Below are 18,197 nucleotides of genomic sequence, written 5' to 3'. Positions count from 1 at the left end.
CTGCGGGCTGCGGTCCGCCTAGCGCAGATGACGACCAACCGGGTCAAGGAGGAGCACTGGCTCGCCTGGTGCGCCTCCCTTGATAACACCACGCCTGTGTCCCTCCTCTGGCGGAAGATCCGCTCGGTTGGCCGAGGGAGTGTTTCGAGGCCGGCACTCCACCCCCGGCCGCAAGAGGAGGCTGAGCGCCTCGCTGTGCTTTTCGCCTCCCGGTCTGCCACCGCTCGTCTTCCCCCTGCAGTGCGGCTTCAGCAAAGGCGATTGAACCCGGAGATGGTTGGCATACCATCAAGCCTGCCTTATGCCCCATCAAGCAGACGCGGCCATCACTCTCCAAGAAGTACGGCGTTCCATCACGGATCGTTCTACGTCGCCTGGGGATGACAGGGTCAGCTATGGTATGCTCCGCCGCCGGCCCCTACCATGGAGGCTGAGCTGCTGCACCTTTTCAACGCCTCCTACACCTCCCGCACCGTCCCTACTGCCTGGAAAAGCGCCACCATCGTCCCCATCCCGAAGGCCGGGGCTGTGGCAGAATACCGCCCGATCTCCCTCCTCAGCTGCATCGGGATAACGATGGACAGGGTGCTTCTGTCCCGCCTCGAGTGGTCTCTCGGTCCACTACCTCACCATCTGTTTGCTTTTTGCCGGTTCAAGTGCACGAGGGACTGCGTCACGACACTTCTGTCTGGGATTGTGGGCTGCAAGGCAGTCGCTGTGTTCCTCGACATCACGAAGGCATTTGAGATGGCCTCCACTCCCGCCATTCTCTCTGTCTTGGCTGCCAGGGCGTACGTGGCCGTCTCCTCAGCTGGGTTGGACAGTACTTACAGGGTAGGACGGCGGCGGTCCGTTTCAGGGCACTACTTCTGCCTCGAGAGGTTTTGAAAACGGTACGCCGCAGGGTGGCATCCTCAGCCCTCTGCTGTTCAACCTTCTGATGGAGCAGCTGAGTCGGCCTCCAGGGGAACGGTCATGTCCGCGTTTTGAGCTACGCGGACGACATCGTCATCGTCGCCTCCGGGCCCTACCATGTAGCTCGGGCTCGCGTCATGCTCCGCCGTGTCCTGAGTTCCTGCTCGGAGCTTGGCCTGGCGCCCAACCCGCCAAAACGAGAGCCGTGGCCTGGCTATAAGCTCCCTCCTGCCCCCTGTTTATGGATGACACCCCTGTGCCCTGGGTCCATCAAGTTCCTTACCTGGGCATGCTGCTTGACTCCCGGCTGTCCTTCAAGCCTTGCGTCGCGTCTGTCCGCGTCAAAATGATGGCCAGGGCTCGTGTCATGAGGGCCATGGCGGGTAGCACCTGTGGTGCTGGAGACCGGGTCCTCCGCTCCTTCTATGTTGGTGCCGTCCGGTCCTGCCTCGACTATGCTGCGCCCTGCCTAATCACACTGCCGGCCTCCTCCTTGCTCCGCTTGAGACTGCTCAGAACTCCGCCCTCCGCACTCTGCTCAGCGCCCCAGGCTGGACCAAGTGCCTCTGCATGCGAGCGGAAGCGTCCCTCTGCTGTGTCTCGGAGCGTGTCCGGCAGCTCAGGCTGGGCATCTGGTCGCCCTCCTCCGTACCACGGGGCTGCTCCTTTAGCGGAACAGGTTCGGAGGCAGCTCCAACCCAACCCCCACGCTTCCGACGACAGCCCTGGCAGTCTCGCATCGCCCAGGTCATCCACAGCAACGGCCTGGCGGGCATGCTGACGGCGCCCCTCGACCTTCCTGTCCCTGCCTATGTACTCCCTCCTCCTTGGACCCCCCGCTCCTTTGATCTCCTTGTTCGGCCTCTCTACAAAAAGGCGCTCCTCTCTGCTGCGGACCTGCGGCGCGAGGCTATAGAGCGCGTCGCTGACCACTGCCTCCCCGGCCGTTGTGTATTTCACCGACGGCTCGGTCAACCACCAATCGGGAGCAGTTGGTGCCGCCTTTGTGGGTGGTGGAGCCACTGGTGCCTTCCGCCTCACTGATGGCTGTTCCTCTACCCAGGCTGAGCTTGCGGCCATCTCGATGGCCCTCCTCCACGCCGAAGAGATGACAGCAGGGCCTGTCGTTGTACATAGCGACTCTATGAGCCGCCCTTCAGGCAATCAACCAGGCCTCCGCCCGCGACAATGTCCGCCTGCTCACCTCCATCTGGCGAACTCTTGCGGCCTTAGGGCGGACGGCCGTCGTACAACCCTCAACTGGCTGCCTAGCCACGCAGGCGTTGAGGGCAACGAGGCAGCCGATACGGCGGCGAAGGATGCCACCCTCCTCCCACTAGTCACTGTTCACCTCCGCCCAGTCTTGGACAGCTCCGGACTCACCTACTCTCTCGGGCAGGGAGCAGTATCGTCCAGGAAATCGAACGGGCTGTGGCTGTGGAGTCGCCCTCAGGCTGCTGGTACGCAGCCGCCACTGATTTAGGACGCTGGAGACTAGCAATCTCCATCCCGCTCCGTCAGTGTCCCGCTGCACCGCCTCCGATTAGGGTTCAAGTGCCTCTCGGGCTTGACCCTGACGACATCAGGTGGAGGGAATGTGAGCACTGCGAGGAGGAACAGGACTGCCCTCCTCCACTACCTCCTCGAGTGCCGCTCACGAGACCCCTCGCTGCCAACCCCGACGGCCTCTCTGCGCCTGCCCTTCTCTTCCGTCTTGGAGAGGCGGTCCTCACGCAGCTGGTTAAGCGGTATCTCCCCCCCCGTTAGTTATTTAGTAATTCTCTTGACGGGCCGTCAATAGACAAAGGCCCGTCCCCCCCCTGGGCCCCAGGGGAAATCTTTATGATGATGATGATGAGAGAGAGAGAGAGAGAGAGAGAGAGAGAGAGAGAGCACGAAAGTCGTAAGTGTGCCTTCTCTCCTTCTTGCCTCTCATATTTACTTGATTTTAGGTGTAAGGTGCAGTCAAAGTGATCGGAGGACTATATAATTATACTGTTGAAGCACCAAGTGAACTTGTCTGGTGACAGTGGTGAGTATGTAATATGATTCTGTATTATGGCGGGGAGAGTGGCAGGTGACGCGAGACGCGTATGGGACCTGTGAGGTCGACCTTTGCCGCTATAGTACCACCTTTAATGACCGTTTTGTGCTTGACAGGGGACAGTGTAGAGTGGCTGAGTGACTATTGTATGTTCAGCACCTGAACAATGGAGCTGCTGAGTTGAATAAGAGCAGGTGATCTATTTTGAGAAACATTCATTGACGACGTAGGCTCACGTGGCCGTAGCCTATTCATGTTATCCGTATATTTTCTGACCACAAATTCCAAATTTCTGAAAATTATGATTGATAGACTTCATTTTCTGTTTATTTAGTACTTTTTTTTCTATAACGTGTGTCATTTCTTGAATTCCCGCAGGCTTGGGATTTGTGCCGTTCCATTCTTTACATATTTCCTCCTTGGTCACAAAACGCCAGAAAACGCTTCACGTACGTACTCTGTCTGGTGTAAGAAAGTCACCACTGACTCGGCTGATGCCCCGGATAATATGTTAATCAGTTAGGTAAATAATTAAATAATGATTAAGAATAATTAACCTACTGCAAAACACGTTAGGTGAAGAATCAGCAGCCAAGCCTAATCTAAAGCAATAAGTGACCCAGGTTTTCTCATGAGTTTGGAAGAGCACCACCTCAGTTCTAAGTGTCACTAAACCCTTGCCAAAAAAGCTGCAGGGGTCACAACAAGAACTGATGGGTGCTCTTGGAAGTGTAGCTACACAGAGCTGCATAGATGCATTTCAGTCCTATCGTGATGGAAATAAGTTCAACCAACTTTTTGCCCAAGCTGAGGAAATATACGGAGATATCATCCAGAAGCCTTGAACAATCAGTGATCATCAGAAACATAATTAAGACTAGCCCTCCAACAGCAACTCCATAAGAGTACTATCGAAGAGCTATTTTTCTCCCATTTTCGGACACTGGTATAGCACAACTCAGGGAAAGGTTTGCATCTAAACACATTAGGAGTTTTTTGTTGGGAAATTTTGTTCCCTCTCTTTCAGTTGATACTGATTTTAGTGAACTGAAGGAGGCAGTTGAATTTTATGAAAAATTTCTTGATGGAGATGCAGATCTCGTTGAAGATGAATATCTACGAGGGCAGAGTTATTGGGAGGGTCGTGAATCTCATGAGAGGTCAAAGCAAGTTGTTGAGACAATGGCATGTGCCCAAAAATTGGGCACATATCCAAAATTTTCCACCTTATTGCAATTTTTTCAACCCTACCTGTTAGCACTTCCACCAATGAGTGATTATTAAGTGCCCTTAAATTGCTTAAAACATACCTTAGGAACGCAATGAGTGAAAGTCGTTTAAATGGACTGGCCTTACTTTGTCTATTGTGACACAAATCTTGATCATGAAGTCCTTGATGAATTTGCACGTAAGAACAGACGTCTAAATTTGAGGTAAACCAGCATTGTTGTTAACAGTAACTAATCTAATTCATCTAGTTTATTTTTATTTCATATTCATAAAATACCTGACCCAGTTTCCATGTATCTTGTAAAAATATGTATTACAGCAGCAGCCTGTATAAACGAAGATTATACATGTTATATGAATATAACATTTTTTTTTCATTGCCAGTATGTTACTTTTTTATCAGAACATGTAGTTCTAAAGTAAGCAGTGTTGTTTCGAGGGTAAATTTTTGCAGTCCAAATTACAGAAATAAACAAGATTTTAAAAGTAATGTTCGCTTAAGTAACATAAAATTAGTACTTTTAAGATTATTTATATCTCCCAGATTTATGTTGTACTTATATGCTACCAACAAACTTAAAAAATGTACAATGTATGTATATGTATGTATCAATGCATGTATCTATAAAAAAATAATAAATTTACCCTAGCGATCTAACCCGAATCCTCAAGCTGTATGGGATCCCTGCGCTTGCAATAATACTGGACGCAGAAAAATTATATATATATATATATATATATATCTATATATATCTATATATATATATATATATATATATATATATATATATATATTAGTCCCCCCCTTTTCAATTTTCTGGGTACGCCACTGCCCCTGTATATGGATAGCAACTGTGCGGGGAAGAAGAACTGGCGGAGGCGATACAGAACGCCAACCTCGAGGAAGCTGATTTAGTGAGAGAGAAGATGTGAAGATTCCAGTTAAGATTTTGAGTTAAGGATAGACCGAGGGTGTTTAGTATTGAAGATGGTGACAGCTGAGTGTTGTCAAAGAACGGGGGATAGTTGTTTGGAATATTGTATCGAGTTCATAGGTGGAAAAATTGAGTTTTTGAGGCATTGAAGGACACAAGGTTCCTTTAACCCAATCGGAATTGATAGCAAGGTATGAGGTTAAGCGTTCTGCAGCCTCCAGTCTGGAGTCATGTACTTCCAGTTGGGATGGTCTTCTATTGAAAGAAGTTGAATAATGCAGAGTGGAATCGTCGGCGTATGAGTAGACAGGACAGTTTGTTATGGAAAGAAGATCACTGATGAATAGCAGGAAGAGAGTGGGTGATTGAACAGAGCCCTGGCCCCTGTGGAATACCACTGTTAATAGTTTTAGGGGAAGAACAGTGACCGTCTACCACCGCAGAGATAGAACGGCCGGAAAGGAAACTGGAGATACAGGAACTGAGAGAGGGATAGAATCCGAAAGAGGGCAGTTTAGAAAGCAAAGACTTGTGCTAGACTATCGAAGTCTTTCGATATGTCTAGCGCAACAGAGAAAGAAGAGAGGATGACCAAGAGTCAGTTAAGAGAGCAAGAAGATCGCCAGTAGAACGCCCCATACGGAACCCATACTGGCGATATGATAGAAGGTTAGAAGTGGAAAGGTGCTTTTGAATCTTCCGGTTAAGGATTGATTCAAAAGCTTTAGATGGACAGGAAAGTAAAGCTATAGGACGGTAGTTGGAAGGATTGGATCGGTCTCCCTTCTTAGGCACAGGCTGTACAACGGCATACTTCCAGCAGGAAGGAAAGGTAAATGTTGATAGGCAGAGACGAAATAGTTTGACCAGGCAGGGTGTCAGCACGGAAGAACAGTTTTTAAGGACAATAGGAGGCACTCCATCAGGTCCATAAGCTTTCTGAGACTGAGGCCAGAGAGGGCATAGAAATCATCATTCTTAAGAATCTTAATAACAGGCATAAGGGAGTCAGAGGGGGTATGAGTAGGAGGAATATGCCCAGAATCGTCCAGGGTGGAGTATATATATATATATATATATATATATATATATATATATATATATATATATATATATATATATATATATATATATATATATATATATAAGCACAGGTTTCTGAGGATACTGATAGCAATCTCTACTCTGTTCCCTCCTACTATCTCTATCCTAAATTTCAATCCAAAGCTGGATGTTGCGTTTACGTGCGCAACATCACATGCTCTCGTGCCCGCAACCTTGACTATTCAGAATTTTCCACCATCTGGCTAAGACGTCATTGTCATTCTATTACTACATACATCTGTGCTGTTTATCTCTCACCTAACTCTACTAACAATGTAAAATTTTTTGACCACTTAACTCTAAAGTGGAGCACATTTTGACCCACTCTCCCTTCGCTGAAATCTCCATCTTGGGAGATTTCAATGTTCACCACCAGCCCTGGCTTTCACCCTCTTTCACTGACCAGCCTGGTGAACAAGCCGACAATTTTCTTTCATCAATGACCTAAAGCAGTTGGTTCATCACCCTACACGTATTCTCGACCATCTTGGAGACCGGCCCAACATACTAGACCTCTTCCTTACCTCTAACCCTTCTGCTTACTCTGTCAAACTGTCCTCTCCGTTTTGCTCCTCCGATCACAACCTTATTTCTGTATCCTGTCCCATCGATCCTGTACACCCTCTGGACCCACTGAAGAGGGGATGCTTCTGGCATTTTGTTTCAGCACGGTGGGACGACCTGAGGATGTACTTTTCCGATTTCCCGTGGAATGATTACTGCTTCCAGAATAGAGACCGCTCTGTGTGTGCCCAGCGCATCACAGATGTGATTGTCTCAGGAATGGAAACATACATTCCACGTACTTGCTCTACTCCTCATGCTAAAAAGCCTTGGTATAATCACGCTTGTTCTCTATGTTGTCAAAGATAGAGAGGCAGCTCACAAAAGGTACGAGAGCCTTCCAACTCCCGGCTAACCATGATCTTAACATTTCTGCCCGGAATCGTGCCAAATCTAGTCTCCGACTTACCAGAAACTTCTTCATTGATGAAAAAAAGCAAAAACCTTGCTTCTTCTATTTCTTCCCGTGAATTCTGGCATCTAGCCAAAAACATCTTCAACGTCACTTCTTCATCTTTTCCTCCTCTCCTTACTCCTGATGGCAGCACCGCCGTCTCATCTTTCTCTAAGGTTGAACTCTTCTCTCAAACTTTCTCTAAAAACTCCAATCGACGATTCTGGGCATATTCCTCCTACTCATCCCCCCTCTGATTCCTTTATGCCTGTTAGTAAGATTCTTAACAATTATGTTTTCTATGCCCTCTCTGGCATCAGTCATCAGAAGGCTTATGGACTGGGTGGAGTGCCTCCAATTATTCTTAAAAAACTGTGATACCCTGCTGGGTGCTCTAATCGGAAGGGATAACAATAAACAAGACAAATTGTAAGACACCAGTTTACTTTAATAGAGTAGAAACCCCAAAACAGCCTCACAAAACTGAAGTCTCCAACACGAAGGCTTCAGCACGCCGGACTCAGCAATGACCCGTTGCACGGCTCCTTCCTCATCTATGGGTCTCGTCCTCTGAGTGGCAATGACGAGGCAACACAGCTTCGTCCTTGAAGTGATGTAGACGTGGTAGACGAGAGAGGCGCAGGAGGAGGAGAGCCAGGGTCACGACAGTAACGGGAGTCCAAGGCGTGGAGAGGAGAGAGGTAAGACACCCAGAACGAGCCCACGGTATCTGAGTTTACCCGAGTGAGAGCAAGGCTGGAGCCTTAGTAGAATCAAGTGTTCAGAGCGTTGCCCAGCCGCTGTCTGACGAGGAAGGCACTGGCGCCCACCAAGTCGCCTACCTCGCGGGTTGAGAAACCTCGGTGGTTCAGCCAACCAATATATATATATATATATATATATATATATATATATATATATATATATATATATATATATATATATATATATATATATATATATTATATATATATATATATATATATATATATATATATATATATATATATATATATATATATATATATATATATATATATATATATATATATATATATATATATATATATATATATATATATATATATATATATATATATATATATATATATATATATATATATATATATATATATATATATATATATATATATATATATATATATATATATATATATATATATATATATATATATATATATATATATATATATATATATATATATATATATATATATATATATATATATATATATATATATATATATATATATATATATATATATATATATATATATATATATATATATATATATATATATATATATATATATATATATATATATACATACATACATACATACATCTCTCTCTCATATGACATCAGACTTCTGTCATATATGTTCAACTGCACTAGAGGAATCTATGAAGTCCTCTCCTCTCGTATATATCGGCATGACGACAATGAGGTTGTCTCAAGGACTTATATTCCATCTATCTGCCGGAGCCCCAAAACACCTTCGAGAAGAACACGGAGAGACAATAAGAAGAAGCACTCTGGAAGAAAACATAGAAATTCTGGATACCTGCCAGGATAGGCGACGACTCCCAATATTGGAGGCCTTGTACATACAAGAACTCAAGCCAAAACTCAACATCCAGGCTGAGGACCCAGCAGGCCCTACCGAGAACAGCAGCACAAACATCAGCCATCAATCATCACGCGGGACGCACGAGGGGACGCGGACGAGCCAATCAGCGTCCCGCCCAAAAGGAGAGTAGCATCGAGGCTCCAGCTTAAAGCGAGCCGCGCCCATCCATTTACACACTATTAGGGGACCAGGAAGGAACACTTCTAATAGCTGCTGATGAAGAACCTTGAAACTGGATCCAGTCAAATGACTGGCTACATGGTTAAACTCCTATCAAAAGAGAATAGAACACTACTAAGACAAAAAGAAAGTACATTGAAGAAAATAATAAACGCCGACCTAGCCATCACTTTTAACAAAACATGTATCAGAGAAAATCTCCATATATATATATATATATATATATATATATATATATATATATATATATATATATATATATATATATATATATATATATATATATATATATATTGTAGCTACAGAAGAACTTGCAGGAAAATGAACACGTATGATGAACAGTACGACCAGCGTTGCCACGAACATCTTTAATTGTCGACGTTTCGACTCGTTCTTGAGTCATCATCAGTTATCCGAAGGCAATCACAAGTGTCAATCGGTCTGTTTTATATTTTCCCATTCCATATCTCGGTAAACGAAGCTTAACTCTGAGGAAGAAAGTACAACGTCTAATACAAAAATTTTACCCACAAATATCTTTGCGAATCATATTCAAACCACAATAAACAATACGTGATTGGTCTCGGGTCAAGGATGTGATTCTTTGTGCTGTGAGATTGTCGGTGGTATATCTATACAAGTGTAGTAGCTGTAATGCTACTTATGTTGGTGAAACCAAACGCCAGCTCATCACCAGGATCTCGGAGCACAAGGGGATCTCATACCGGACCAATAATCGACTTGCCAAACCAACCCACTCCACTATTCGAACACACAGTCATGATTCGGATCCCCCTATATATAACGAAGACTTTAATATTTTGTACAACTCTCACACCATGTCACGCTTAATGGCGGAGTCCCTTCTCATTACACGACTGCAGCCTTCACTCTGCACAGAGGAATCTTCCATACCACTAGCGTGTTTTTTAAGGTTTGTTTACGTTTTCTAATCTTTTCCCGTTGTTTGCTTTTTTGTTAAGCTTTATGTTGTAACTTAGCGTTTTCTTTTAAAAGAGCCTACCCGTAACCAAATATGTATTCATTTAAATTTTAATATGCAGTGTCAGTTTTCATGCACATTGTTTGCATTGTTTTATCGTGATTTTATGTCCATTTCTAGTCCTGATGATGACTCAAGAACGAGTCGAAACGTCGACAAATAGAGATGTTTGTGGCAACGCTGGTTCTAATATTCATCAAATATATAGCTATATATATGTGTATATATATATATATATATATATATATATATATATATATATATATATATATATATATATATATATATATATATATATATATATGTATATGTATGAGTCCAGAGACACGCCAGTCCTTGTCGACAGACCGACTTGGTCGGCTTGATTTCGATCGCCGATAGAGTCGGTCTGTCGGCACCCTGCTACTTTGCCTTTGGCTAAGGCCCGTGCTTTCCTCGTGCAGGGAGTAGCGATCTTTTCCCTCTTAACGGGCCGTCTTCGAACAGGGCCCGTTCCCCTAGTGATAATAGGTGATAAATCTTTAAAAGAAAAAAAAAATGCATGATTCCACGGAGACCTGGTTTCGGATACCTGATATAGATAAGAAGCGATGGGTTACTGTCAGTCAGGTTTACGTGGCGTTATTTTGGAGTCGTGAAATGCGTCGTGGCAGGGTGAGAACTCGGCGCATTCTAATACTCGAAAATTTAATATCAACATGTTACAAAAAAAAATCAGTAGTATGTGTATGTTTGATAATGAGCTTTCATTTTTAAGAAACTGAACTATAACATGTGAACTATGTTTTCATCCATCTCTCTCTCTCTCTCTCTCTCTCTCTCTCTCTCTCTCTCTCTCTCTCTCTCAGGATATACAGCCCTTCACGTTGCTGCCATGTGGGGCCACGTTCAGTGTGTGGTGGTCCTGGCGCAAGTCACCCAGCGCCCTCGCGAGGGGGAGAGAGCAGTCAGCCCGGTGCACCTGGCTGGGTACGGTGGCCACGTTAAAGTGATGCAGGTGCTGGCAAGTGCTGGATGGTCCCTCAACACCAAGCATGAGAGTGGGTGGACGGCAATGCACCAAGCGGTTTTGGGCGGACACCTTGATATGGTCAAGTTCTTGGTAGAGAATGGCGAGGACCCACTCGTGAAGGCCGATAACGGTCTTTCGCCCCTGGAACTCGCCGTGATCCATGGCCGACACGCTGTGGAGGAGTGGACAAGGAAACAGAGAGGAGCGGTGCTCTTGGATATCACCACCTGCCTTCGCCTACTGGTAAGGCTTCTGCTACTTTCTCCACTCTGCCGAAAGTGTTCTCTTCCTCCAAATCATCATGATCTGCATCTTTTTGAGACAATCGACTAATCAAACTGAGTAAAACGACCATTTGTTCGTCCCTCTTAGCGTATCCCTATACTGTACAAATCCCTTATGCATGAGTTAACCAGCATCTTCATTCTTTCATCCCTTTTGGTGACAAACTTTGCAACACCCTTCCTACGTCTGTTTTTCCGCCTAAGGCTTGTCCTCTTTTAGGAGTGTCAAGACACCTCTCCATCCGAAACTGACCTCTCTTTTGGCCACTCATTTCAGTATACTCTCTTTATAGGAGCAGTGATTAGAGGGATTTTTTTATTTTTTTATTTTTGTTAATGAGCCGCTTCCTTCCCTGTAAAAAAAATAGGTTTAATGGACAGTGAACATGAAAATTGTGAGTAAAGGTAATGGAAATTGAGAGTAAAAGTAGAAAGAGAAGCAACATTGCGGGGCACACTGAGGTTGTAATGAGAAAGGAAACAAAATGATGAGGGATAAGAAGTTGTTTAGGGATGGATTCTCACAAAATTCCTGTAAATTATGGATAGTTTCAAGAGCTATAAGAAGGTAGAAAGAAAAGTAACTTTGCGGTAGTTTAAACTGCTCTGTGGCTCAGGTTGCATGCACGCCTACTTCCAGCAAGGAAAAATAAATACTGATATACAGAAGCCGATGTGTTGAGCAGGCAAAGTCTCAACGGAGGATGATAAACAGAGTAAAACGTTCTCAACAACAACTTCTCAACTAAGTATCTGGGCTGAACCTCTCAAATTCAGCCGCCATATTGTTTCCTTATTTTATCGCCAGTATCATGCACGTTGCTCTTCCTAAATCTCTAAATAAACGACTCCACTCCTCCGGTGGCCCCCAGGCACAAGACTTTCTACACAAGCCATCTTTGTTACTGAATTTACTAATGCAAGAGTTGACCAGTATTTTTATTCGTTCATTTCTTTAAAAGTAAACTCAGAAGCAGCCTTCATTCCTCAGTAGTTTTTCCTTCCTCACAGATAAATTCTTTCACTTAAATTTATATTAAGATTACTTGTGCACATCTCATTTTGGGGGGAGGCGGTGGCCATGCGGGCGTGGTGAGCCCGTGGACATAAGTTCAACTCACACCGAAACTCGCTGATTTTTCGACCATCGCCGAGTGCTAAAGCTATAGGTTGATAGTTCACTGGTTTACAAAGAAATTGAGGCAAGCATAAAAATAGGTTTCTTTTTTTTTTACAACAAAGGAGACAGCTCAAGGGCACAATAAAAGGAAACAATAATAAAAAAAAAACGCTACTTGTTGCTCCTAAAAAGAATCCAAGGAGGTGGCCGAAAGAGGGGTCAATTTCGGGAGGAGAGGTGTCCTGATACCCTCCTCTGGAAAGAGGTCAAGTCGTAGGCATGAGGAAATACAGATGAAGGAAGATTGTTCCAGAGTTTACCAGCGTGAGGGATGAAAGAGTGAAGATGCTGGTAAACTCGTGCGTAAGGGATTTGAGCAGTAATGGGGTGAGCATGAGAAGAAAGTCGTGTGCAGCGGGGCCGCGGGAGGGGGGGAGGCATGCAGTTAGCAAGTTCAGAAGAGCAGTCAGCGTGAAAATATCAATAGAAGATAGAAAGAGAGGCAACATGGTGGCGGAATTTAAGAGGTAGAAAATCATCAGTAAGAGGAGGAGAGCTGATGAGACGAAGAGGCTTAGACTCCACTCTGTCCAATAGAGCTGTGTGAGTGGCGCCCCCCCCCCCCCCCCCACACACACACACACGTGAGATGCATACTCCATACGAGGGCGGACAAGGCCCCTGTATATGGATAGCAACTGTGCGGGGGAGAAAAACTGGCGGAGACGATACAGAACGCCCAACCTCGAGAAAACTGAATTAGTGAGAGAGGAGATGTTAAGTTTCCAGTTCAGATTTTGAGTTAAGGATAGACCGAGGATGTTTAGTGATGAAGATGGTGACAGCTGAGTGTTGTCGAAGAATAGGGGATAGGTGTTTGGAAGATTGTGTCGAGTTGATAGGTGGAGAAATTGGGCTTCTGAGGCACTGAAGGACACAAGGTTCATTTTACCCTAATCGGAAATGGTTAAGAAGAGGCGGGAAAGAGAAAGAAGTGAAATTGCAGGAGATATTTTTGGCCAAGTGCCAGAAGTCTCTGGAAGAATTAGAGAAAGCAAGGTGTTGACATTTGCTATGGATAATGGAGTTTTTGGTAAGTCGAAGAATAGATTTGGCACGATTCCGGGCGGAAATGTAAAGTTGTTCTTGCCAAATTTTGGTGTGCTGACTTCAGATACGAAATCCGTTTTCACTCATCTCCTCCAATTTTTTAGATATACATGCATACATATACGTAAATGTATACATATAGATGTATAGATTCAGGGCTACTAGATTTGTCCTACTTAGGACATTGTGTTCTTCAATCAGAAATTCTAATAATTGTGTTTAAAAAAAAAACTGAAATGTCCTATTTTTACTAAAAGCATCTGGCAAATGTAAAGATCACCAGTTTCAGGACACGGAATAAGACTTCGCTTAATTTTTCGACATGGAAAATAGGTTGTACTACTGCACAACTGTCTCTGGCTTGTTCACCTTCCTTGGTTTCCCACACGTTGGCGTCTTTTTGTGGACTCTTCCGAGCGAAGTCTGAAGCCTGTGCTTCTGCACAATGGGAATAAATACCCCAGCATTCCCACTGCCCACTCGCTCCATCTGAAGGAGTCGTATGACAGTATGGAGCTCCTTTTGGAAGCCGTCAAGTACAACCTGTACCAGTGGAGTCTCTGCGGGGACCTCAAGGTCATTGGGCTCCTTATGGGTATGCAGGCAGGCTTCACAAAATACTATTGCTTTCTCTGTCTCTGGGACAGTCGGGTTGTGTCCAAGCACTACAAGCAGAAAGACTGGGTGTCTAGGAGCACTTTCGTGCCTGGTGAATACGATGTCCAAGAAAATCCTCTGGTTGATATAAACAAGGTGCTTCTTCCTCCTCTTCATATTATGCTTGGCCAAATGAAGACTTTTGTGAAGGCCATGGACAAAAATGGCGCTGCCTTCCAACACTTGTGCTCAGGGAGGACATCTTCGTCGGACTTCAGATCCGAGAGGTGTTGAAGGATAAGGAATTTGAGGTGCTTCAAGGAACTGAAAGCATGGGAAGGATTACGTCAGTCTGCCATGGCTTCCTTGGCAACACACGGGTACTAGATTACCAAAAGTGTATCGAAAAGTTGTTCCAGGCTTATGAGGATACGGGATGCCGAATGTCGCTCAAAATTTACTTTCTCCATTCCCACCTCAACTTCTTCCCTCCGAACCTCGGAGCAGTGTGATGAGCAGGGAGAAAGCTTCCAGCGAGAGATTGATAAGATGGAGAGCAGCTTCCAAGGCAAGTGGAACCCAAGCATGATGGGGAACTTCTGCTGGATGCCCCTACGTGACATCCCGGAGACAAAGTACACGAGATCGTCCAAAAAAACGCACTTCTGACTGTCTGCTGTACTATGATCAGTATGTATTGTACTATCCAAGTAATTTATTTCCATTAATGTTCTGTATCTATGCCGGGTTTTTTCTGTAATATGCCTTTGTAATAGATGAAATAAGCACATTATGGTTTGAATTTATGTTCAGTATAATAAAGATGGGATATGTGAGTGAAAAAACTAGAGGTGATGATGGAGCAAAACTGTTCAGAAATTTGAATTCATCACATCAAAATTAATAAAAATAAATAAAAAAAATCACACGCTTGCCTCACCATTTTTTTTATTTTTATTTTTATATATAAACCAGTGTAGTTTAAGGGATTAGAGAGGTCACTCTTCTTAGGCACAAGTTGTATGTAGGCATACATCCAGCAGGCAGGAAAGGTAGATGTTGACAGGCAGAGACGAAAGAGTTTGACCAGGCAGGGTGTCAGCACGGAAGCACAGTTTTTAAAGACAACAGGCCCACAAGCCTCCTGAGGATTGAAGCCAAAGAGGGCATAGAAAACATCATTCTTATGAATTTTAATAACAGGTTTAAGGGAGGCAGAGGGGGGACGAGTAGAGGGATTCCTGAATCGTCAAGAGGGGAAGTTTTAGAGAAAGTCTGAGCGAAGTGTTCAGCTTAAGAGGCAGAAGGAACAGCAATGTTGCCAGCAGGACTAAGGACAGGAAGGAAAGATGAAAAAGCAAAATTGTTAGAGATATTTTGGCTAGATGCCAGAAAGTTCTGAAAGAACGGGGTACCTTTTGAGAGCTGACTATCCTTGATAGCGGTCGGGGATAATGGTAGACTCTCATACTTCCAAAAAATATCAATTAAAAAAAGTATTTATCATATTAACTTCATGCTTTCTAGATAAGCAAATAATGGTATTAGCTTTTTTTTCTAATTCGTGAATATGAATGACATGACTGCATCATGTCATGTCATTTCACAGAGGCCTATTTTTTGTAGTTTTGCGGCTTCAGTATTTATCCAATGAACTTGTCCTTGCATATATAAACAGTTAATTGTATTCTAAATAACGAAATAGAGGCGGATTTTCAAAATTGTCCTTGCGCTGTCTAACGTCGCCATCATGTCTACATACTTTCCCGAAAAATTTCCGTTGCTGCAATTTTTCACCTTTTGGTGGCGTCTTTTCTTATTAGCTTCGGTTTATCGAAAAATTGGCTCTGTTTCATCGTTTACCACAACGAAAAAAAAAAAAACAGTTTTCAAGTCATTTAGACAAATAATAGATCCTACACAATTTTTTAAAGTCGAAATTTACACTTTCGAGAAATAGGCCCCTAAAGTTTGAAGATGTTTGTATTTCCGTAACCACTAATCCGAAATGTTTGTATCTCACACATGTTTGCATCTCGCATGTTATTGCAGTGTGGGAAAGCACTGTAAAAATAATAAAAATCCAACTATAAATACTTTCTAACTTTCAACATCGCGGAAACCCCGGGGGCCGCGGAACGCGATCACTCGCCACTCATGCTATATTACTTCCGTGTTCTGTGCCGCTGCCGCTTTATTTCATTATGCCTCACAGCCGGGGATCATTGCTGAGTCGATTCATAAGACGAGCAACCAGCAAACACCAAGCTGAAAATTGTACAATCAGTTCTGTCCCTCTCGGTGCTTTGCTCTGTCTCAGGTCAATCAACCGAACACATGGCTGTGAGACAGATTTTCCAAATGTCACTATGTGGTAAAACTTTGTCCCGGTGCTGCCTAACATACCAAAATCAAACCAATTTCACGAAAGTTTAGGGTCGCATTCCGGAGAGCGGATGCCCACTGGATTCCGCCTCTTTGCCATTCAAGTCCTCGTAGAGACGCACAAAAAAAATTCCCTCCAATTTTAGTACTTCTAATGCATTTTAGATAGTTATAGATGTATTTTATTCAAGTTTCTAATAAACCATTTTTAGTCCAAATGTTCAGGATCATTTGGGGAGGCGGTGGCCGAGTGGTTAGCGTGTGGGCGTGGTGAGCCCGAGGACCTAGCGCGGACTAGGTTCGAGTCCCCACCGAAACACGCTGATTTTTCAAGTCATTGCCGGGTGGCAGAAGGTTACCTGCATGCTGTCCGGATCTTCAATTAATCTTGACTTCAGTGACTTCGGTCAAGAAGAGCACCGTGTGGCAGCATGGGCCCAGGAAGAGTCATACATACCGGTAGCCTGCGCCACTAACGGGCTGGGGCCGGCCAAAGGCCTCTCAAAAAGCCTACCGGGGCTACAGGCGGCACAAAAAAAATGATAACAAAGTTGTAGGTTTGTTCACCAGGCTGATCAGTGAAAGGGGATGAAAGCCAAAGCTGGTGGTGAACATTTAAGTCTCCTAAGATGGAGACTAAAGCGAAAGGAGGGTGAGTCAAGATGTGCTCCACTTTGAAACTCAAATAGTCGAAGATTTTACATAAGTGACAGAGTTAGGGGAGAGATAAACAGCACAGATGTATTTAGTAATAGAATGACAATGGAGTCTCAGCCAGATGGTGGAAAATTCTGAAGAGTCAAGGTCGTGGGCACGAGATCAGGTAATGTCGTTGCGTAAGTATATATAGACACAACATCAAGCTTTGGACTGAAAGTTAGGATAGAGATAGTAGGAGGGAACAAAGTAGAGATTATTGTCAGTAGCCCCCGAGACCAGTATTTTGGTTAGGAAGTTAAAGTCGGAATCAAAAGTGGAGTTCAACCTTGGGGCATCTGTGGTCTGTGGTCCCCCCCTCTCCAGATGGGGACTTCGAGGCAGAACGATAAGATGTCATAATGAAATTTAATATTTTTTTTAAGAAAATGGTGTGTGTTGCGTCTGTGCTTTGGAAAGTTAGAGAATTTGTCTTTATAGAGTATGCTGAACTACTCCCTGGTGTTAATAAGACAAAAGGGAAACGGAAAATAAGCTCACGGGAGGGTCTCTTGATGGGCTTGCAGCACCCCCCCCCCCCCCTCGCCTCCCGTTCCTACGTACTACCTCACCGGAAGTGGCACTGCATATTGCCCCGCTTCCTGCAGCTCTGCTGCACACGACTTCCTGCTCAAGTCCAATCTACAGAGTCATCTAAGAGTCTACGAATACCTCCATTTCTTCATCCCATTCACTCATCAATTGTAGAGAAGGCTTTCTTTTGATGCTTTCCTCCATTCAACGTCTAACTCCTTCGGAAAGGAGCATTATTTCATATCTGAATAAAAAATGCTTCATTTCAGCATTTCCTTTTGCTTATTTGTAACGGCAATGTGTTGTGGTTAGTTCTTTATGGTTTACTTTATGGTTTTCCATCGAAGCGAAAACAAGAATCAAATTTACGTTACATTTTTTTTTTTTTTATCTAGGTCCATTACCTTTACGTCCTTTCCCTGAAAATGGAATAATTAG

The 18,197-nt window shown here is 44.2% G+C and overlaps 1 protein-coding gene across 4 annotated transcripts in view; it reads left to right on the top strand.

Moving 5' to 3' along the window:
• LOC127007948 (ankyrin-2-like) overlaps positions 1-18,197 on the top strand; it is a 119,874-nt gene that overhangs the window by 61,099 nt on the left and 40,578 nt on the right. For 3 of the 4 annotated variants that reach the window (XM_050879499.1, XM_050879506.1, XM_050879492.1), the window contains exon 4: positions 10,870-11,276. The exons of the other annotated variant lie outside the window; for it this stretch is intronic. In XM_050879499.1, the coding sequence (XP_050735456.1) occupies positions 10,870-11,276 (407 nt within the window). The remainder of the gene's footprint in view (positions 1-10,869; positions 11,277-18,197) is intronic. 4 annotated transcript variants of the gene reach the window in all.

The sequence above is a fragment of the Eriocheir sinensis genome, chromosome 4 (genome assembly GCF_024679095.1).
Source record: "Eriocheir sinensis breed Jianghai 21 chromosome 4, ASM2467909v1, whole genome shotgun sequence".
Lineage (NCBI taxonomy): Eukaryota > Metazoa > Arthropoda > Malacostraca > Decapoda > Varunidae > Eriocheir > Eriocheir sinensis.
This window is presented reverse-complemented; position numbering and strand designations above follow the sequence as displayed.